The sequence below is a fragment of the Blennius ocellaris genome (genome assembly GCF_963422515.1).
Source record: "Blennius ocellaris genome assembly, chromosome: 22".
Classification (NCBI taxonomy): Eukaryota; Metazoa; Chordata; class Actinopteri; order Blenniiformes; family Blenniidae; genus Blennius; species Blennius ocellaris.
In genome coordinates this window covers 21,513,823-21,537,857 of record NC_137671.1, presented here as the reverse complement: position 1 = coordinate 21,537,857, position 24,035 = coordinate 21,513,823, and the positions used below count along the sequence as shown (strand labels likewise).

General features: G+C 44.4%; 1 protein-coding gene across 1 annotated transcript in view; it reads right to left on the bottom strand.

Annotated features, from left to right (window-relative positions):
- The window catches only part of mkrn1 (makorin, ring finger protein, 1), a gene marked incomplete at its 5' end in the record, with an annotated part of 37,230 nt that extends 13,444 nt beyond the window's left edge, over positions 1-23,786 (bottom strand). The window contains 7 exons of the mRNA XM_080518162.1: positions 320-464; positions 910-1,020; positions 2,547-2,761; positions 5,150-5,370; positions 7,132-7,313; positions 21,712-21,843; positions 23,713-23,786. Of these exons, the coding sequence (XP_080374288.1) occupies positions 320-464; positions 910-1,020; positions 2,547-2,761; positions 5,150-5,370; positions 7,132-7,313; positions 21,712-21,843; positions 23,713-23,786 (1,080 nt within the window). The remainder of the gene's footprint in view (positions 1-319; positions 465-909; positions 1,021-2,546; positions 2,762-5,149; positions 5,371-7,131; positions 7,314-21,711; positions 21,844-23,712) is intronic.
- Positions 23,787-24,035: the final 249 nt, after the last annotated feature.

Here is a 24,035-nt window from a genome sequence, read left to right as displayed (position 1 = left end):
GCTGGTGAGGCTGGTGGGGCAGTGGGAGCTGGTGAGGCTGGTGGGGCAGTGGGAGCTGGTGAGGCTGGTGGGGCAGTGGGAGCTGGTGGGGCAGTGGGAGCTGGTGGGGCTGATGGGGCAGTGGGAGCTGGTGGGGCTGATGGGGCAGTGGGAGCTGGTGGGGCTGATGGGGCAGTGGGAGCTGGTGGGGCTGATGGGGCAGTGGGAGCTGGTGGGGCTGGTGGGGCAGTGGGAGCTGGTGGGGCTGGTGGGGCAGTGGGAGCTGGTGGGGCTGGTGGGGCAGGTGGAGTTGATGTGTCATGCTACTGAGATGAGTTACCCTGTTCCTGCTGTTGGAGCCGGTCTGTCTGCGTTGAGGTTGAGCTTCTTCCAACCGTCCATCAGGGAAGGCGTGCTTGTAGAAGCAGTTGGCGCCAAAAGGACACGTTCCACGGCCCTCATCGAAGTAGCGACACGGCTTGGAGCTGCAGGGGAACAGGAAGTTCACGTGGTAACAGGACGAAAGGAGAGAGAGCATCTGTGGGACCAGAAGGCCCAAATGGACCCACAAGAAAACATCAACTTGCTTTTTAATCACAAGGATCTGACTTGACTCGGACCTGGCATGTCTATCATGAGAAAGGAGCCCAGTGAGAGGTAGCTTACTGGCCACTGTAGTAGTGTCAGCATTGCACCTGTACCGCGAGTAAAAACAGTACATTCAGTCAAAACATCCATAAAGGCTGCAGAAGTCCACCAGTGAACATGGTCGTCATTGAAAATGACTTCTGAGCTTGTTCAGTTGATCTAAAATCTGAAAGGTGTGTGAAATGTGTTCTTTGGGTTCCTTAGGAGTCACTGTTCAGGAATCACATTGTACTGCATGTGAGCTGGACTGAGGAAAGGGTTTAGTGGTCGCTGAGTCCGTACCCCATGCCGTCTTTGTATTTCTGGATGAGCTTCTGCTTGTCTTCCTTGTCTTCCACCCAGTACTCACTCGGGATGACAAAATTGGAAGTGATTCGACACTCTGGACACGACCTGCAAACACAGACCAGGCAGAGGAAAGAAACTGTGGTATTAGTGTTGATCCTGAGCTGAATCTCTGTGATGAGGAGCTAATGCTTTTATCTCCTGTCAGTGAGACTATTGTAATGCCCTGCTCTCTGGTCTCCCCAAGAAAACTTGATCAACACTACAACTCTTACAAAACTCTGCTGCACGAGTGCTGACGAGGACCAGAGGGGGCCACATCACGCCCGTTTTAAAATCCCTGCATTGGCTCCCCGTTGGCTTCAGGATCCATTTTAAGCTTCTTTTACTAGTTTTTAAGTGTCTTCATGGTTTTGCACCCTCTTATTTATCTGACCTGCTTTTATCATATCAACCCTCACAGGCCCTGAGGTCCTCCGGCACCGGTCTTTTAATTGTCCCTCAAACGAGGACCAAGACCCCCGGAGAGGCTGGTTCAGCTCCTATGGCCCCCGTTTGTGGAACAGCCTGCCGGGGAGCCTCAGGGCTGCACAGTCTGTGGAGCTTTTTAAAAAAGGGTTAAAAACTCACCTTTAGGCTTTTAACGGGTTTTTATACATGTGTATGTGTATATATATTTATGTACAGATATGTATTTGATCCATTTATTTATGTACTTATCCATGATGTAATGATCTACTTTTATTAGGTTCTGAACTGAATCTTTTATCTCCAGTGGTTCCTCTAGGGGGCGCTACACTGGTGGTGGCCTGGTTCCCTGCTGGAGGTACCGTCCCCTGGTGTCCTGCCCCGGGACCTGGCTGGTCCCCCACGTAGTGGTGGGACTGGCTGGTCTGTCCTGAGGGGGGTCTGTGGGGCGGCGCCCCCGGTGGTTAGAGGCTGTACCACCTCCAGTGTGGACGGTCCAAAATGTGTCCCTTTCCTCACCTCAGTCCTCGGTGTCCTCCATGTCTTCATATCACCTTAGTCCTCGGTGTCCTCCATGTCTTCATATCACCTTAGTCCTCGGTGTCCTCCATGTCTTCATATCACCTTAGTCCTCAGTGTCCTCCATGTCTTCATATCACCTTAGTCCTCAGTGTCCTCCATGTCTTCATATCACCTTAGTCCTCAGTGTCCTCCATGTCTTCATATCACCTTAGTCCTCAGTGTCCTCCATGTCTTCATATCACCTTAGTCCTCAGTGTCCTCCATGTCTTCATATCACCTTAGTCCTCAGTGTCCTCCATGTCTTCATATCACCTTAGTCCTCAGTGTCCTCCATGTCTTCATATCACCTTAGTCCTCAGTGTCCTCCATGTCTTCATATCACCAGGCATGTCTTCACTTATGGTGTGTTTCTGCATGTGTGTGTTCATTTGTTTTTATTCATCTATTTTATCTTTGCACAGTTTTTAATTCTTGTTAAAGTACTTTGTATTACTTCTCTGTATATAAAAGTGCTATATAAATAAAGTTGATTGACTGAGTGATGTCAGGATGGAAATAGACCAAGTTTAAAAAGACAAAATAAGTTTCAGGTTCAGCTGTAGAATAATGTAGAAAGCTTGTGTAAAGGGTTAGGACGTGCTCACTTGATGATTTTGCTCTCAAACTGCTTGGCACTCCTCCACTTGCGGATACACTTCAGACAGTAGCAGTGGCTGCAGTTGGACAGGATGCCGAAGCGCCGCTCGCTGGGGTTGGCCTTTTCAAACACCACCTCCATACACACCCCGCACATCATGTCCTTACTGCGCTGGATGGCGAAGGAGATCTCCATGTCTTTCTCATGGGCTTCGATGCAGGCCTGGAGGGAGGAAGAGATGAAGCAGAACAACAGATCTTCTCAATAGAACACCGTTAGCATTAACAACTAACTCAGACTTTGTCCATGTTGTTATCTGTGGGACTAAGTGGAAGTCATATCAGCATCACTTTTATCCAGAGTATAGCAGAGCATCTTCCTCCTCCAACATCCAGATGATATAGTATCTGCCTTGCACTGACTATATAATTAAACAGGACGGATGGATACGGGGCAGCTCTCAGTGATGTTGGGATCTCACAAGACCAAAGAAAGTTTGTTCATTTCCAAGGAAAGACAATTTCCATTTGTCATGATACACGATCATGACAAATGAATTCTGACTCAGGAACACAACTGAGCATCAAACCCTGAAGGGGGACCTTTTGTCACGGCAGACCCATGCAAATCCTCCCAGGCTTTCCGTTCAAAAGACACTACCCCATGCACTCAGCCAGTCACTGATTGGTTGAAGCTCTCTGAATTTCATACCTTCGAATCCCCCAACCTTGACCAAAAGCCTCTGGAAGAGACTCCTCAAGGCAGTCTTAACAGTCTTCCCCTGTGAACACCAGGGAGGAGCTGCATTCCAGCAGCTCAGCTGTCGCCCAGCGTTAGCATCCAGCTAACAGCAGAGGCCTGCAACCAGGGCCTTCACTCCTCAACTCCTCTGCTGACCCACCACGAGGGTCAGAGCTTCCCCTGATCCAGAGACCAGCACCCAGAGTCTGATCTCCCATCAACCAGGAAAACCAACCAGTTCCTCCAGGACGGACCAGGGAAACGACGCCTCACAGAACTTCTTTGTGTTTTCCTCAACCAGCAGGAAAAGCATCACAGACCTGAGCGACCAGCTCCTCAGTCTGGACAAAAGGAACAACCAGGAGCTGCAAAGAAGGACTCCTGAAACATCAACTCCATCTTCTTCTCCTCAGCCTGCAGAACCAGCAACCACAGTTAGCAGGAGGTGCTAACTACAGGAGAAGACACCAGCTTCCCTCCAGCAGGACAACAACGGAACTCCTTCAAGGAAGTGGGAACAACAACTGGGCTTTACCTGAGATTAGTTAAACCTGATGCTATGATAGAACTGTTTAACTTTATGAAGATGTGTTGATTCTGTTACAGTGATTGAGTTCTATAGATAATGATATTAGGAGCAGTTATCAACCTGTAAACCAACGTTAGCTCTGCCACAGACACAGGGTCTGCATGCTAATCTTTGCTTTACTAACTAGTTAACTCACAATCCTACACATATCACATCAAAGACAACATCACACAGTAACTGAACACCATCTGACGACACCTGACGTTTTACAAAACAAGTCTCATTCACATCAACTCATTCTAGAAATGGTCCTTTAGCAGAGACACACAGGAAGCGGATGCTAAAGACTAGCTTCCATGTTCCATTGTTCTCCAGCACATGGTGGAGACCCAGGACAGACTTCCTGCTCTCTGATAACCTCCATTTGAATCTAGCTTCTTGTGATCCGCCATCTTGTTTTGTAGTTCCAACCACACACACTCGATCCACTTCTCTCCCAACACACACACACACACACACACACACACACACACACACACACACACACACACACACACACACACACACACACACACACACACACACACACACACACACACACACACACACACACACACACACACACACACACACACACACACAGCTGTAAATAGGTAGCTAGAATCTGTGTTTTATTTGTTTTCATTGTTAATAAATATAATGTTTGGAATCATATTTGCTGTTTTATTAATGAGCACAAAGGTGAATGAAATGTCGACCTCTTCTGTGTCAAGAACTCCAAAATCCTTCAATCTTGACTGTTAATTCTGGTAATTATAATTAATTTGACTATTAATTCAAATTCCTGATGAACTGTTAAGTATATCTTATGAGACTGATAGAACTGAATTGGCTATCATTTCCTGTTAAGACAGGTGGAGCTCCGAGGTTCTGATACACATCAGATTAAATTTCAATAACATTATTAATAACTATCTTTGATCATTTTTAATCATCGTCGATAGCCAAACAACATAAATGGTACCCGGTGATACTTATGAGGTAAGAAATCCCTACAATGATTAAAGGGCTGCCCCCTCCATGATGTCCATCACTCTGTCAAAACAGATTGCGACACAGAAATGAAACATCATAATAAAATATCTTGATATTTAACTTTTTTCCCTCTGGAAGGCAAGGAATCAGCTCTCAGAGCTTCAGGACAGAGATCCCCGTGCAGTGGGAGGAGGGATGAAACCTCCCAGCTCTCGCACTGTGTGGGATCTGGGTGGATGAGTAGACGGAGACAGGGTGCGTGAGAGAAGCAGCAGAAGTTCTGCAGGAGGACCAGCAGCTGCTACCTTGGTGTGTTCGGAGCGCTGGCTGCTGTCAGTGGGGTGCAGCACCTGGAGGCCGCACATGTCACACACGTCTCCGTGCAGATAGGCACAGTTGACCCCGTAGCGACATTCTCCCACGGCGGCGTACGGACAGAGCTGCTTCCTCAGCTCCTTGTTCTCTGGAGCCACCTCAAAGTGCAGCTCCTCGACGAGAGGAAGTGGGCCATCCTTCACCGGCTCAGCTGCAACACAGAAACTGCTTCATAATTCACCCATTTCCGTTCCCGTCCATCCAGCCTGATTAAGCCAGGGACCATATGAATTCATCACAAACAGTCACGTCTTTTGTTCACATTTAAAATTCCTTTTGCATTACATAAATACATAACCAATACTGTGATTAATTATCAAATCACAAGTGAAGATTAGGACAAAAAAGATTGGATATTTTTCAATCGGCAATTGATTATTGTAGGTTTTTGTTCCGCTACGTTTTGATTTCAATTCAGTTTCTCTTATTACAGCCTTCACATCCTGTGCAATTAATTTTCACGCAATCATTTGGCTTGGCTTGGTTCTCACAATGGAGCGTGAAACACGCTCCATTGTGAGACCTGATCAAACCACCTCCAAAACATCATGCAATTACAACAGCTGCTGGTTTGGGGGGGCTATCGCCCAAAGCAAACACTGACCAGAGAGAAACTAAAGAAGAAACAAGGCTCATTGATTGGTCCGGACCAAAAGAGGAAGTCCTGCGCTTTAGTCCATGGTGGCTAGGTTAATTTGCTCGGGGCTAATGCATACGTTTTCCCCTCTACTGAAGGTTAATAACATCAGCAATACTATGATCACGGTTTATGCGTAAACTTTGATACTAAAAATCGAACATTCTGACCATTCCTTCCAGGATAAGGGTGCTCTGCTATCAGCTATGATGGCAGAGCAAAAGATTAGAAATCAGCTGCTCCTGATAACAACACATTCGCACTGCGTTTTTGTCGCACATTGGCTAAGGATGTCTGATTACAGGTGGCAACAGACACCATGGCCAAATTGACCAATTGCGCTGAAGACCAACTTATTGTCGGGGCTTGGCCCCCACCAAGAAGGAAAATGTCAAACAATGGAAGCTGGACACTCTGCTCGTGCTCCTGCGTGAGACACATTCAGTGCCCAGTGCTGCACATTGCACGTGTCTATGTTTGCTTAAAAAAATGGTCAAACGTTTCTGGCGGTTTTGAGACTATTTCAGACGATCATGTTCAGGATCAAAAGCCTGGGAAGGACATGCGGGCTGAAGGCCGGGTTCCAACACTACTTCTTCTGTAATTAGTCATGTCTGACCGCGAGATATTTTCCAACTTCTTCTTTCTGCATCCGCTTCTTCTGATTCGCTAACTGAGTTTCTTTAATGGACAAAATGCATTACGCTCTAAGTCAGGTCCCCCCTGCATCCGCCTGCATGAGACCGACATTTTCAAGAGGACCAGAGTCCGCTTGTTAGATCCGGATCAGAGCTCAGGGAAGCATTCACTGTTGGCCAAAAGAAGCAGACTTTCCCAGAACCCCCTCCCGGGAAAAGGGGAGTTTTCTTTTCCACCTTATCCTCTGTTTGCTCATGTGGAACTGTTGGGTTTTTTTCTGTAAAAGTGCCTTGAGAGTGAATGAGTGTGCTGCATTTAGCGGTATTTAAATTAAATATATTTTTAACCTGTTAACAATATAAACGGGGAGTGAAACATATCGCAAGAGGTCTAAAACTGGTCCTCCAGGGTGCTTACTGCATTCTGAGTTGTAAAATGTACTTATATTTCATCACAAGTTTAATCCTCCCCAGCTTATACAAAAAGACACTGCAGAATACTCTTGTTATTATTCAGGCTATATTGCTGCCTTCTAACTGGACCATCTTTGGTTTGAGCTGTCCTTCTTCGGCTCTTCTAATCACACAAACCCTGATAAAGAGGTTGAAAGCAGATCTAATAGAAAGTCTCACAAACCCCGTCCACAGTACGGCTGGCCTGGAACAAACTCAGCAGCATTCACCCAGTCTTGTGCCCCCAATCCCGGCGGCGTCCCGCTGGACTCGAGCTCTGAAGGACCGGCCAGCGAGGCAGAAGGCGGCGGCGGCATCTGGGAGGATTGAGGCTCCTCGCTCTTTGTGGTTTTACTGTGTTCATACCTGAGGAGCAGCAAAGACATGTTCAACTCACAAACGTCAGGAGAGATTTACTCAACAATTCAAACCAATTAACAGCATAGCCTGTATTTCCTCCTCAAATTCACTCCAAATAGCAAAAAGCACTTCAAGAATTTTAGTCCTTTTAATGACAGTTTATGTATTTGGTAAAATGGTTGGAATAATGATTCAGTTTGAGCCAAATAGAGACTTGAAGAATCAAACTAAATACAATTAGTTTATTATATTTTTAGATTTCCCATGATGTAAGATCCTCTTGTCCTCTTCATGGTCCAATATCATGGAGTTCCAGGGAAAACACATTGTGTGTGTGTGTGTGTGTGAGAGAGAGTTTGATTATGTCCTTTTTGGGGACTTTCATCAGCACAAACTCCAGTAAATTGGAGACACCATTCCCTTTGGGGACAAAAACCACTGTCCCCAATTAGATTCCATTATAATCGAGGTCCCCAAAGGTAGGTTTTGGGTGATGATAAACACACATTAAAGCAAGTCAAAAACTCCCGAGCACCCAATAGGTGTCCTGCATCTTGCCTGATGATAAAGCAAGTGCAAAATACCTCAAGCAGCCCAAACAAGGAATTATATATCAACAAAATATAGTTTGGCTTGGGAAATATCATTGCCAAAGCAGGAACTAAGCAATGTGTAACACTGATTTAGCTAGTGCTAGCTAAAGCAGGCAAGTCAGCGAGTGCTTCACGTATAGGACTGAATGATAACTGGTAACGGGCATTAAGCTATGCTGGCATGCTTCAACTTGTTTGTGTTCAGTATGATTGTTGAGTCTATTGTGTAGGTACGGTCTAATTTTTGTGTGGATTTTGTGTGTGGATACCTTGTCACATGTTTTTAGTTCATGCTAACGGCGAGCCAATATTATAGGTATAAACAATATTATAGGTTTGAATGACTTTGTACTCATGAACGAAGTTCTACAGTCTTGATGGTATCAACCATAAAGCTGCATGAAGACAAGTGACTGTCAGTCTCCTGTCAGTGCCCGAAAGACACAAAGTTCAACTCTTTAGTTCATCTCTGCTCCTCAGGTCATTTTGTTCACCTTAAGGATTGCTTCTTTAAAATGTAATGCCCATTTCAAAGCATGTCCATGGTCAGCGCAAATTGGTTCCTAATTGGAATCGGATCGATTAATGTTACTTTGTTTGCAGCTTGGACATTTGCAAGATACATCTAAACACATTATACAGCAACAACATCCCTCATGCTTCAGCAAAACATAGACACTAACCAATAATATTATTGAAAGCAGCGAGCACTAGCCAATCAGAGGGAGAGTAGAGCTGGTATCCAACATGTGTTTGTCCGACCAGGTGCAGCATGCAACTCCGAGCCATGCTACATGCTAAAGAGGTTCGGGGCCACACAGTGGCAATGAAGGCTGTAGTGAAGTCCACCTTCATCGAGTCCAAGACAAGTCCAAGTCAAGTCCGAGTCACAAATGTCCAAATCCAAGTCAAGTCCAAGTTTACAACGTCTGAATCCCAAGTCCACATCCAGATGAGATTAAATCTAAAGACAGAAAAAGTGACCACGAAATTAGAGAAATTCCATTTTACTCAACTCTTCTCATAGGTCTTTTCCACCAGAAAGAACCAGGTAGTTCAGGGCCAGTTCTTAAATGAGCTCTGCCAAAGAACCAGTTCTTTTTCCACCATTAATGGAGCAGAGTAAAAGCCACGTCATTGCGTCACTCCAAAACACGTCACTGAGTTCACCAATTTGGCGCTGACAGTGCTCATAGAAGAACCAGGAGACGGACTGGATTCATCTGTTTGGTCCTGGTCCCAACATCTAGTCTGTCCTGAACCTCGGATTCAGACCAAAAAGACAGAAAAAACAGAGTCTCCTCGTCGCTCTATTGGTGTTTTTTCACGTCCGTCTTGTTTTAGTCTGGAGCCCCAGAGTGGCCATAGGGGGGAAAAAATAAACGTGCATATGAGCTTGGGGCTTATTTTTCAACATTTGGGCATTACATCGTGAATTTCTGCTCCTTTCACTTTATTTCTGGACGTGTCTGAATCAAAAGCTTCAACATCAGGAGGAATGGAGGTGTAGAATGATAGAACGCTGCTCTACAGCCGTTTATAATGGAAACCTACGTAAACACACACTGACTAAAGTTCTCTTTCACGTGAAGTGCCATTGACAGTAGTATGTAGTTCGTTTTTTAGTTGCTGATGAACCAAAAGTTTGGCTTCATTATAAAGTTCTGTGGGTTTGATGGTGGAAAGACAAAGAACTGGTGCCAAGTGTGACTCTGGCTCCTAACTAGAACCTGGTTCTTTCTGGAGGAAAAGCCCCGAGATGGCTGCAATCCTCACTGTGAAACGTGTTGAAGATTTAACAAACTTGTGTGTGCAGATAAACAACAAAAACAATGTTGCTTTATTAAACTATTCACCTTGACATATTTTTTTTAAAACAAAAGGCATATCTGATATGTTAGGACTTTGTTTTTTGTTTGTTTTCAAGATCTAAGCAGTATTTACTGATGAAACATTCTGCACAAAATACAGTGAAATGTAAACAAAAATAAAAGTCCTATAAATCCTTCATAACCACTTGCTTTGGTAGTTTCTGAGGCTGATTGGTGCTTTAAGCGGCCGGTTTTGGTCCACGGGCCTCATGTTTGACAGAAGTAAACCAACAGCAGCTCCATGCTGCTGCTCATTAAGGTCCGTTAACACTTAAAACCTCCTGCTTGAATATTTATCTGTTCTTACCGAGTATCTAGTCAGAGTTTCTACTGGACACATCAGTTAGAGGCTTTCAGCAAGGTGGGCGCTGTTTTTTCCGGCCGTATTTTTCAAAGATTGACCACTGCGTGCTGCATTAAACTGCAGTGAAATGGAGCTGCTGCTACTTAAACTGTGTTCTGCAGCAAAAATAATACTGCCTTTCAGTCTTTCAACTTTTATCGTCAATTGTGTCGACTATTTGCAGCAGCTCTCCAAAATTCAAGACCTATAATATCAAATTTAATACCTTTTTAAGACTTTTTAAGGTAATAAATGCAGATTTGTAAATGCAATACTTTTAAGACTTTTTATTACCCCACGGGAACCCTGTTTTAAGGATTAACGGGCTCCATGCCGTGGATACACCGACTTAAATATTTTCAGTGCCAAATAAGGCAAAGATGAAGCTATTGTTTTCTTCGAAATGCCCTGTGGTATAATGTTAGTTGAAGTTTTGCTCTTAAGCTGGAGCCTAATAATATTCACTTTTATCACTTCCTCACCTTTTTGACATGTTTGTTTGATCTTATTTTCAGCTTAATTTGCCATCCCCATCTCGTGGCAAACTCTTGCCATGCTGAAATACAGGTGTGTTTACATTTCAGACAGGGACAAGGTTTAAAAGGGAACCTACTGTGGTATTCCATGATCATTGACATGCTCTGTCTACATCAAGCATTAACATTGCTTTTGATAAGGGTGCAATTTGTCAAAAACTAAAGTGAAACATTGCATATATTACAGTATCCTCTGTGGGCCCACCACCCACAGAGGATACTGTTCGGGGTCAGATGCAATGCGGATCAGGCAACAGTGGATGGCAGGGGCCTTGGCGACCTGATCCCCGGTCACATCTGTTGGCTTTTGGGACATGGAATGTCACCTCACTGATAGATGGGATAAACAGTTTATATCCAACAGAATTTGTATTCCTTAAATGTCAATATTTAAAAATCATTTCATCATAACCAACATACTCATGAGATCAATTGTATTGGCATTCCTTGTATCACATCAGCATTGCGTTTCACAGTCTACATTGCTTTCATTGTCTTATGTGGTCAACAGTGCCTGATGATGAACTTATTTCATTTATGTAGTTTTGCTCAATACAAACCGTATATTTTTTTTGTCTTTTTCCCAATTTTCAGACAAAAGCTCCATTTACATGTGCTACAACGTCGTCAGATTGTGATGGATCTAGAAATCATTCAGTGGATGACTTTAACAGGAAACTACCTAGACCAGGGGTCATCAACCTTTGCTGCTCAAAGTGCCAGTTGGTCCCGTTTCCCCCTGAACACAACACCCAGAGAGACGCACACGCCTACATTGTCACTCACAATATCACTGTGATATCATGGTGAGTAATGTCAGAGAAGCATGCTAGAGAAAAAACTTATACTTTACAACAGACATCACATCAGTCTTTTATTTTGAGTCTCCCAGGCAGACCATGCCAGGAGGACACGACACACAAAACTTTCTTCACTGCTGGTTGACAACTTGCAACTAATAAACTAAACTACATGAACTAAACAACAAAAACACAACACAATTATTAGCAACACTACAAATCTAACATAACCCCCAATAATTACATTTAAAACATGACAAACAGAAACTCCCATAATGCATTGCAGCTCTCAGCTCCTTTATTGCTACACATTATTAAAATGGAAGATAAATGTGGGAGATCTGGATTGTTAGAACCATGAGTGTGATGGTGTGTCTTTAATGTCCTGTAGTTGTTGTGTAATTCACTAGAATGTTCCGTCACTCTCAACAAGTCTGGAATGAACTTCCTGGAACTGTCGGGTTTTACTGTGAAAGGTACAGGAAGCTCCCAGCTTCAGACACCAGTTGAGCCGCAATTCTACGTTCTTCATCCTTTATTGTTGTAATGACGATACGTCGCCGCGTCGTTCACAACCCACCTACATAAGGCAAAACCACCCAGAGCAACTGCGCTCTGGGTGGTTTTGCCTTACGTCCCAAACCACCCTTTGCCTTACGTCCCATACCACCCTTTGCCTTACGTCCCATACCACCCTTTGCCTTACGTCCCAAACCACCCTTTGCCCTACCTCCCATGTCACCCTTTGCCCTACCTCCCATGTCACCCTTTGCCTTACCTCCCATGTCACCCTTTGCCTTACCTCCCATGTCACCCTTTGCCTTACCTCCCATGCCACCCTTTGCCTTACCTCCCATGCCACCCTTTGCCTTACGTCCCATGCCACCCCGCTCCAGGATGAAGTGCAGTGGGCCAGAGGCTCACGGAGGGACCAAAGAGCCCTGGTCTAGATCAAGACAGGTATTTCCCTGCAGTCTAGTAAGAAGAATACATTGTGTCTGCATGTGTGTGTGTGTGTGTGTGTGTGTGTGTGTGTGTGTGTGTGTGTGTGTGTGTGTGTGTGTGTGTGTGTGTAACTTACACTTGTCATTCTTTTATTAAATATGCTTTATTTAAAAAAAAAATGTTAAACTTGTATATCAATTCCATTATTGAAAAGAGAATGTTCTTGCAATATAGGTCCATAGCGTCAATGCAGTTTTTGGCACGCTGTGTTACGTAAAAATTAACCTTATGTTTTTTCCCCCTAAGGCCACTTCATACAGTACTCACCAAAAGTTAGGGATATTTGGCTTTTGGGTGAAATTTCAGGACGAGCCTAAAAGGCCTTCAAACCTTTACAGGTGAACTTAATGTGAGCTTCTCTAAGCTTTTGAATGCACGTGTCCAACGGTTAAATGTTTTAGTACTTTTTACACAAGTTGCTGTTCTCTAACAAGGAGCTTAACGGCAACATTCACAACTGGTGTTTGATCCTTGAATCGACAAATAAATGTCCTGGTTCAATTAGAGTTGGTGTTTAACAGTCGTCCTCATCATGCTGTTCACGTTTTGACATCATGAGACCAAGACGACACCTAACGATGGATCAACAGTACCTCGCATTGTGACGCTTCAAACAGGAAGTTCTCAGACGGAAGTGTCCACTGAGCTTAGAGTGTCACAGAGGGTCATCAGGTTGAACAGAGACACAGAGAGACTGGAAGAGTCACAGAAATGTGTAGAAGTGGACATCCTTTGGCCACATCCCACCCTGATGACCGCTACATCGTGAACAACGCCTGAGAAACCGGATGAGGAATGCCGCTCGAGACGTCCAGGAGAGCGCTATGCATCAGCCACTGTTGTCACCAGACCAGCTTTTGGTGGTGGAGGTGTTACGGTGGAGGGCAGGTGTGTCTAGTCAGTACAGACCTGCCCTACACTTTGAGAGTGGTTCAGTGACAAGCCCATACGACCTGAATAACATCATTGACCCAGTGATTGTGCCCCTACATGAACAACACAGGCCTAATTCCATCTTCATGTAGGACAACGCTCCAGCTCTTCCAGGTCACATCATCAGAACGGCTGTTGGAGGCTGGTGGACCTCAAGGGGTCTGGACTTTCTCCAGACCTGAATCCCATAGAAAACCTGTGGGATCACCTGAGTCGCCGTGTAGAGGCTTGAAACTGCACCCCAGACCCTCATGACCTGAGGGCTGCCCTTCAAGAAGAGTGGGACGCCTCAGCAGACAATAAGTTGACTTGTGAACAGCATGAGACATCGTTGTCAAGCTGTAATTGATGCTCAAGGGCACATGATCAGTTATTGAGACGTTGACATGTTTTGTTGTGCTGTACCCACCATTGTTGTTAACTTTTGTTTCAATAAATTGTCTGAGATGAGGAAATCACCACTGCATCCTTCTACTTAAATGTCCTACTTTCATGATATGATATCACTGTAGCATGAACTTTTTACATTTTCCATAAATTTCACCTGAAAGCCAAATATCCTTAACTTTTTGTGAGTAGTGTATGTGGAAAAATCCCTTGATGAATTCGATGAATCCGATCAGACAAACTACAGTGATTGTGACTATGTCCTCGACTCTGGAGCATAAAGTTCTTCTGAGATTGAAGAAGACGCACCACTATGTCCGGTTACAAAATAGACCCAGCCCTCTCAGCGATATCCCTCTCCATGTCCAGCAAAACAAGGTAATGACTCAAAAAGGCCAGCTCAAAGAAACCCTGCAGTCAGTCCAAAGAAGAGGAACCTGGACACCACAAAAAGGAAAAGGCTCTCATCCCACTAAATACCCCCTCAAATAGTCCAAAGAAAAGCAGATTCCAGCAAGCGTGTGACTCAATCAAAGTACTGGCTCCCTCAAATTCTAAAACCCATTGAGTGTAAAACTACTGTCCATTTTGATTCAAGCCCACATCAAAAATCAATCGAAATCTGGAAGCTGTACATTTAAATAAAGAGGAAGTTGCTCGAGCATTTCAACATCCAAAGAATTCAAAAGAAAGACATAATCGGTTGAATATTCTTAGAAGACGTGGGAACTTTGCCCACAATGCAAATATTGTGAAGACAGGCACTGGAGACCCTTAGGCCTGCTACAGACCACGGACGTGTAGGGATGGACTTGATTTCATTCATTGTCAAGGACTCTATGCCAAGAGAACATTGTGGCAGCACATGGAAATCTGCCCAACAAAGAACAACACTGATGATGAATCCAGCATTGGAAAAGAGCAAGTTCGATCAACATGTGCCCTTAAAACTGCTGTTGTGCGTGAGATCTGCGAGGGCTTAAATTCCTGGATTTCCTGCATGATATATGATGAGCCTACTCGTATTATCCAAAATGACGAACTATTCTTGCAGTTTGGACAGCTTCTGTTTGATCTAAATGGGTCAAAAAAGAACAGACATGACTACATACAACAAAGACTTCGAGAACTTGGGCGACTTTTACTCATGGCTCAGAAAACTACACCTATTCGAAGTGCAGAGGAACTCCTCTATCCTGCAAACTTCTTTCACATGATAGCTGCAGTGAAAGAGTTGGCTGGGTACAAGCCAGAAGACAACACCTTCTGCAAATCCACATTAGCCCTCAAAATTGGCAACGGTCTGAGTATACTCAAGCCGTGTTTCCACCGCACAAAAGGTGCAGGGATAGACCGGTATAGTCCGTTATGGTTCGCGTTTCCACTGCAGGTATTTGTGATTTTCCGGAAACAACCGCTCCAAATGTGGTTGCTTTTCCGCTCCCCCTCTGTCGGGGTACCAGGACCATGGAACGGGTCTGAGGAGCCGTCTGCTGATTGGTCAGTGATTCACTCCACGCCCTCAATATTATAATATGTTGGCTGGACAAATCCTATGCTGTCAGTGTGGTCAGCTTTGCTCTGGTTGTTTTGTTCCCTTTTCTTTTCTTTGCTGCTCAACTTTCGTGTTGGGTGTGAAAGAGCGGCTGTGAGGGAGACCGGGGCTCGGGACTTTGCATTGCATCGGAGCTTTCTGTTTGCAGCATAGCGTCAGCACGCCGGGGGGTGCACTGTGTGCGCGCTGGGTCTGTCTTTGCATCGCATCTGAGTTTTCTGTTCAAACGCGATGCAGAGGCGGTCAGCGTCCGGTTGTCAGCGTGGTCAGTGCCGCTACCCCCCCCCCCCCCGTACGGAATGGGGAGGGACCGCGGAGGCGATGCAAAGAGACGCTCAGAGCAGCCTCAGCATTCCGGCGCAGAGCTGCAGGAGCTGTCTGCTCCTGCATTTGAGCAGAAAGCTAAAGGCTCCCGTGTCCCGGAACAGCGCACCAGCACGGCTCTGTGCCACAGCCAGCCGGGGCGCTCCGGTGCAGGGCAAGTCGCCAAAGCATTCGCTCTCTCAGGACAAACACAGAAGTTGCGGCTGCAAAAAATTAAAGTTACCTAAACAACAACAGAGGATTCATAAGATCGAGCTCTTCCGCCAGGCTGACACGACTGTTGTAACGTCACATATCTGAGGAGCTCTTAAGCCCCGCCTACTTTTTAAGCTTCTTTCTGCGGTGGAAACGGGTACCGGATTTGGCTCTGTTTACGCTCTGTTCCGTCCCTGCACTTTTTGTGCGGTGGAAACACAGATTCAGTGAACTTGTAGAGACAGATAATTTGACCACAGTGGACAGAAACTGGAGCCTTTTAGAATTTGCTCAACAATTCAAAACCATCAAAAATTTCAGATGGAAAGGCTTGATCACCAGACCTGCAACAACCACTATGAAAGAGTCCAAGTGGAATGCACCCCAAATCCTAGCTTTCACCGAAAATGTTAAATGCTCGAACTCTTACAGAGAGAAAGTTCAAGTCATTGCTCAAAGTACACTGCGACTATGTCCCTCTGCCACCAACTATGCAACACTTGCCAAAGGGACATTTGGTCAGGTAATTGTTTTCAACAGAAGAAGGGAAGGAGAGGTGTCAAGAAGGTTTTAGATTTTGGTGAAAATAATTCAGCTTCGACTATCAAATAGACAATTGACCCGCTAATATGTGATCACTTATTTTACAGATTACCATAATTAAAAGCAATAATCTGACTTTGTGATGTGAAAGTAATTGGTTGAGCACAAGCCAGAGATAAGTTGAAAAATAGCCATTATTCTTGATTCTACACTCAGTATTAGTATTAGTTGTATTAGATACAACTTGCTAGTTAAAGGTTGGCCCCCGCGTTGCCTTCAGAACTGTCCTAATTCTTCTTGGCATACTTTGGCAAGGTGTTGTAAACATAACTCAGAGCTTTTGGTCCTTATTTTAATGATGACATCACAAAGTTGCTGCAGATTTTTCTGCTGCACATGCAATACAACTCACATTCCATCACATCACAAAGGTGCACTATGGAATTGAGACCTGGTGACTGGAGACCCTTGGAGTACACTAAATGCATTATTATGTACAAGAAACTAGTCTGAAATGATTTGAGCTTTGTGACATGATGCATTATCCAGCTGGAAATGGCCATCAGAAGATGGGTACACTGTGGGGATGCACAGTGGGGATGGACATGATCAGCAACAATAATCGAGTAGGCAAATTCATACGAAATTCTGACCCTACCATCTGAATGTCGCAGCTGAAATTGAGACTCATCAAATTAGACAATGTATTTCCAAACTTCTACTGTTCAATTTTGTTGAGCCTGTTCAAAACTTAGCCTTAGTTTCCTGTTCTTGGCTGACAGGAGTGGCACCCAGTGTGGTCTTCTGCTACTCTGGCCCTTCACAAAGGTTTGACACGTGCGTTGATATTCTGCATTCCTTGGTTGTAACGAGTGGTTATTTGAGTCTATGTTGCCTTTATATCAACTTGAACCACTATGCCCATTCTCCTCTGACATCTCAACAAGGCATTTTATTCCTCTCACTGAATATTTTCTCTTTTTAGGACCATTCTCTGTAAACCACAGAGATGGTTATGTGTGAAAAAAATCCCAATAGATTAATGGTTTTCTAAAATACTCACACCGGCCTGTTTCGCACCAACAACCATGCCTCGTTCAAAGTCACTTAAATCCCCTCTCTTTCCCATTGTGATGCTCAGTCTGAACTTAAGCAAGTTTTTTTTATTTTATTTAACCTTTACAGGTGAAAGTCATTGAGACATGGGGTCTCGTTTTCAAGAAAGACCTGCTTTGTGGGGCCATATCTAAATTCCTTGACTTGGGGCCATGTGATAAGCTATTTGTGTTAACAAGCAATTGAGGACGTGTATTTAATAAAGTGGCTTGTAAGTGTGCAATGCAGTGTTTGTTGAGCAGTGCTAGGTTGTGGTTAAAAGTTAAATATCATATTCAAATTGGACTGGATTTCCTGAACGAAGGCGGGTCTCAATGAGACGTGGAGTCATGAGTCAGAAAATCCATTCCACAGTTTGCAGCCAGCCAGCAGGCTGGTGTAGCACTGTGCTAACCAACTTTTCATGACAACATCACAACAGAAAACAGCTCTGTTCTCAGAATATCGGTTTGGACAGATATCCACATTCAGGTATCGGGATGGGATCGGAAGCAAAAAAACGTGGATCAGTGCATCCCTATTTGAAAGTGCCTAGTGCTTGTCTCATAACACTGATGTATTATTGACAACGTGAAGCTGGTCCCCCACCCTGTTACAATGACAATAAATGCAATTCAATTCAATTCAACAGCAAACAAGATGCATATTTCCTTTATGCTGTTTCTGTTGTCGATTTAAACTTAGTTCACTAGGAGTGGAAAGGCTGTACAAAGGCTTGTAGTATAGGGGTATTATTATAGCAAAACTATTTGTCTATGCGTATAGAGTTGTCTGTATGTACCTCAATCTGTCTGTCTGAAGTTAGATGCGTATTGGGAGTTGTCTGTCTGTACCTCGAGTTGTCTGTCTGTACTTCAATCTGTCTGTCTGAAGTTAGAGTTGTCAATGTGTAAAATAATTTTTTCAATGTGAACCTGAATCAGAAAAGTCTACGCATTCGAATACAAGTGCTAAAATTACAGAAAGGTCACCAGTTACAAATCGTGCAGTTTTACACGTGACTTTTGCTACACTTCTGCCATCTGAAGGATTCAAAGATTTAAAGCCTGGGTTAACTGCCCTGACCTGAGGCTCACAGGCTCCTGCATTCTGCCCTGCACCTCACCAGTTAACAACTGCCAGGGGCAAAGGAAGGATTCGAGGTCCAGTCTGGATCTCACCTCTGTAAACATTTGATTTTTCCTGCTATTTTCAGTATTTTGGAGTCACTTGTAATGATGAATAGTTTCAACTGCAGCTTCACAATGAAAGAATGAACAATAAAATCCCTCTTGAAGTATTGGAAACGAAAAGTTCACATTTCTGCTCGAAATTGAGCTACAATTTGTCAATAATTCAGGTGGGTAGGTTTTCATTCTATTAATAAGAATCAACACATTCAAATGTTTTTGGAAATCTTTATGTCTGTGAAGGTAAAACAGGCAAGTCTCACTTGTTCTCGCAGAAAAATACATTCCAATGATCACGGAGTCCAAAGTAAATACTGTTCTGGTTATAGGAATGAATGAGAATGAAAATCAAACTTGTGAAATGAGCTGTGATTAAGACAAAGAAAAGCTAAAAGAAACCATGAGTAGCTCCAAACACCTCTGGAGGACTGTGGTGGACCAATGCAATCTCCATTTGATTTGTACTGAACACAAAAGGCTCCAACAGATAAAGTCTTGTAATAACAGCATTCTTCATCTTGCCCTACATTAAATATCAGCTGTGAACTGACCCAGTGAGTCTGCACTTTTTGCTTTTTTTTTATCATTATTCCTTGATTTATGCGTTTTGTGCCTCATGTTGCAGGGGTTAAGTGACAAAGTGTAGATCAAACATTTCCACATTATGTTTTATTTTCAGGAGTTTGCATTTCTCGGGGTGTGTGTGGGGGTTGGAGACCTGTCCAGGGTGACTGCTGCACTCTTTTCGAGGGGTGCCGTCATTTTTGTCCAGGTCTGTTTTCATGAGTTTGTTTTTCTAATTCTTTTCAATCAGAATTCAAAAGAAAGGTGTGATTTTAATTGATTAATTTTCATAGTTTTTTTTAAATGTATTATTACTTTTGTCAGGTTCAAGTTGTTTCTGTGCCCATTGTGAGTTTTTCTTTCATTAACAGAGGGGTACCAACAATTTTGTCTACGTGTGTATATAGCATCTATGGAAGCATCTCTCTGGAATGACACCTGAGAAATGTCTTCCCACTGCCTTCCACGCAAGGAACCACTATATTAGGTAAACCTACACAACTTCATGTCAACTTACCATTTAAAGACGGTTCCAAAATATCTGAATCCATCCTATGTGAACCGTCATCACAGCAGATAACATGGTCCGGCAGTGACAAATAGATGAAAGTACAGAGTGGTCACACAGCTTAACCATGTGTGATGCTACATGAGTTCAGGATGAGTTGAGCCTGTGCTGGAGACCAGGATGTACAGCAGTGTAGAATTGTGATCTGGCTGTCTCTCCATCAGAACACACTGCTAACCAGAGATAGAGGGGAGGGGGGCTGGATCTGTGTGCACACAAACAAAAAGGAGGCTGCTGCAGCAGCAGTGAACCTGGGAAACCCAGCAACAGCACATGAGGAAGAAGGGGAGGAGGGTGAAAGAGAGAGGAGGAGGAGGAGGGGAAAGCTCTGAGAGACAGACAGTGTTATGCAATTGCAATGCAGGCTGCAGTGCACCGTGTCTGGCCCTGGGGGCTGCAAGAGTGAACGAGACAGCGCCCGTCACAATAGAGAGAGCCGGGGGAATTCAGCCATAATAAACCCCCACAGCGAGCACTTTTCTCTGGAGCGCTGATACACCGCTCCACAGGGGTCATCCACAGAATACGCCTCCCTTCTTAATGCAGATCCATCACATTATGAAGGAATGTGACTTATCAACAAATGACCACCATCAAGTAAAGCGGGGGTTTTCTGAAGGAAGGAGTCTGAAAGTGAGGCATCCCTGCTGCTGTTAGTGTGAAGCCGTCGGTGTGCCGGGTGCTCCTGGAGCCCTCGGTGTGCCGGGTGAAGCCAGACATGCAGCAGACACTGGATGCTGCTGCTGGTGTCTGGATACACTCAAGCCTGACAACAGAGGGGAGTCTAATCCCCTCTGAATGCAGCCATCGCAGCATGTTTGAACCCTATTACTACAGATGCTCTGACCCTCATTCACAGCTTCCTGCAGTGTGTAGACATGTCTGGAAGACACCGCTATACAATCTGTCAGCACTAAAATTCACTGGCAGACAAGTTGATGTGACCATGGAGCTCCAATCACTCAAAAGCCGCATTTAATGACGAAACTACTCAACAGGACTCGGGCTCAACAGAAGGACCAATCTCGTCTGTAAGACGATGCTACAACCAGCAAAATGATCAAACATTTACCTTAATTCTTCCAATATAACTGCTGCTGTGATGGTGTGGAGTTGATTTTCTTCTTCTTAGCAATGACTGAGCAAGATGAAACTCCAGTGGACCCAAGCATGTTTATCCCTTTATGAGCACAGTAGACCAACTTCTGATAGAGCCTTTCATAGACCATACCATCTTTCTGAACACGATGAGTTGTCTGGACTCCAAAAAAACCCACAGTCACAAATCCCAGTTCAATTGGCAATTCTGCAGAACTGTGAGAAATTATCATTTCAAAACGGACCAAAAGATCTGAGGAACATTTCAGAAATCCCAGTGCCAACCAGCAAGCTATGGTGAAAGCGTCCAGGGAGGGCCTCTGGTGACTGGATGCTTTCACACCAGCACTGTTTGGTCCGGATCAGAGCCTGGGTGAAGTTTCACACCTGCCCAAATGAAGCAGACTATCCCCGACATGATCTCTGGTCTGGATCGAACCGGACCGCTGGCGTGAATGCAGCATTACTTCCATGTTCACCAAGTTCATAAAAAAGATTATTCAGATCTCTACTGAACAATGTTTCAATTATCAAATAATAAATACAAAAAGTTAAAAGCAAAGTCATCAAAGATCAAATTTAAGTGAACCAATACCTGCGCATCTACCAGAAGTGTGACTTTGCAAAGCAACAATAAGTAATCAAGCATATCCAGAAGGTGACGGAGACAGACGGGGGCAGAACACATAGACATATGCAGCAGGCTCAGAGCAGTTACAATACAGCTGAGCCCACATGTGAGGCCACCTGCCTGAGCCTGTCAGCTCAGAATAAACTGTAGACATCTTTAAAGGGGATGGTTACCTGCAGCGGTCTCCAAACGCACAGTTTCCTGTCTGGAAGAACTTGCACACGGTGGCTGCAGGTGTGCTGCTGATCAGGTCATGAGAATATCGGCAGTTGTCTCCCTCTTTACACAGACCATGCATGAAGTATCTGAAAGACAAAGACGCAGGCGTTTCTTTTCACAGTTAAACTGTGTCTTTTCAGCTCCATCATATATCAGGAAAGTAATCCCCTTAAATAACTTCTGTGACAGGAAACATGATTAAATACCTCTGATAAACACAGTTGCCTCAAAGAAAGTGTATAGCTGTATTTAACGTGAACATACAAAAGAAAAAGAAAACCATGGATGTGCTCATGAAACTAGCATCCTTTGCAAAGAGACTCAATGCTTCCAAAGATAAGTCATATTAATGGTAATTAAATCATTTAATCAATTAACTCAAACTTAGTTTATCCATTTAGGGCACTTAAAATGCCAGGAATGGTGGACTGTGTGTTATTTTGGTCAGTTTCATGGTTTTCAACTGAATCAATTTGAATGCAGTGGTGCACGAATGAGTGAAATCACACTTTAAAGTCCTGAAATTATACTTTCATCACCCATTGGGAGTATTTTAATGAGTGCATTTTAAAGGGTGAATGTTAGTTTATATTTGGACCGATATGAAAAGGCACAGATATCTTAAGTTAGGCTTAGTAACAGAAAGAAATCAAAACAAGCCAGCACTATCAGCAGGTGTTTACATTGCCATTGCAGACTGCTGTACTGGGTTTACTGTAACGTCGTCACCAAGAGGCTGCCCTGTGAACAGATATTACACAATAGCTGGTCAATAGAGATCAGAAATTTAAGCACACCTAAAAGGAACTGGAGAATAACTCTGCTGTTATTGTGTTATAAAGGCTTTAACTTTATCATGATTGTAGATATTGTTCTACCATTGTTTATTGAAGATATAGTATTTTGAGCATCATAAAGCATTTCGCATAACCTCTGAGAAAACTGTCCTTATGTGTGTCTTTGGTCAAAAAGTGACAGTATTTTATGATATCGCTATTTATTTTGTCTGCAGAGAAGAGGTAGACCTTAGCACATTATTGGATTATGTTTGAGTAAACTTCCAGTATGGTTGGAGCGTGTGTGGCCCAGGCCTGGTGTGCTCCAGCCATTTTTAATGTGCAGACTGTATGAAGAGCCTTCAGGTGAGGACGTTTGTGTTGCCTGTGGATCCCAAACTGCTGTTTACAATAAGAGAACACACAAGTCAACACCAGTGCCGACATTTAACCCGACGACATGGAGATATGACACTAAGCTGGGGTTTACATGTGGTCCAGGCCTGCTGTCCTGTAGCACTTTTCAATCTACACACTGAATGAAGGCTGAATGTCCAGCTGAGGGCTGTGTTGTCTGAAGATCCCAAACTGCTGTTTACCATCACTGAATCCAACAATTAACCAGACCTGACAAAACGAGAGGTCACATGTGGGGTGTGTGTGTGTGTGTGTGTGTGTGTGTGTGTGTGTGTGTGTGTGTGTGTGTGTGTGTGTGTGTGTGTGTGTGTGTGTGTGTGTGTGTGTGTGTGTGTGTGTGTGTGTGTGCGCGCGCGCGTGCGTGCGTGTGTCTTCTATTGTGGACGTGGAGGCTAACAGGTGATCTGTTCCGAAGCACCAGGAAATGTAAAGCATGATGATAATGGTTTTAAAGCGCGAGTGTGTGTGTGTGTGTGTGTGTGTGTGTGTGTGTGTGTGTGTGTGTGTGTGTGTGTGTGTGTGTGTGTGTGTGTGTGTGTGTGTGTGTGTGTGTGTGTGTGTGTGTGTGTGTGTGTGGCCTGCAGTCTCCATGCTAGCAGGACTGTTGCTAACCCTTCCTCTGAGCAACAACAACAGACAACACGGAGCAGCTAGCTCAGTTGAGCAACCACCCGACCAGAGCCGGACGACAGCCCCGCACCGCCGCCCTCCGGGCCCGCCACACACCGGACCACCTCCACCGTCCCCGTGTCGCCGTCTCACCTGCAGGTAACGTGTTTGGTCCAGCCTCCGGAGCCCGCTGAAGCCCCCGTCGCCGCTGCTGCTGCCTCCGCCATAGCTGTTTATGTTGAGAGGAACAGCCGGATGTTCCGGAGAGCTCCGTCGCGGCTCGGCTGCTTTCGCATTAAAGCCCGAAGATAACCGAAGATCTCCGAAGATTGCCGAGCGCAGGGTCACCGAGTACACCGAGTGTACAATACACACACACACACACACACACACACACACACAGCTCTTCATTGGACAGGTATGAATACAATTTAATTAAAGAACAATAAATTATATATAGAATAAATTATATAAAT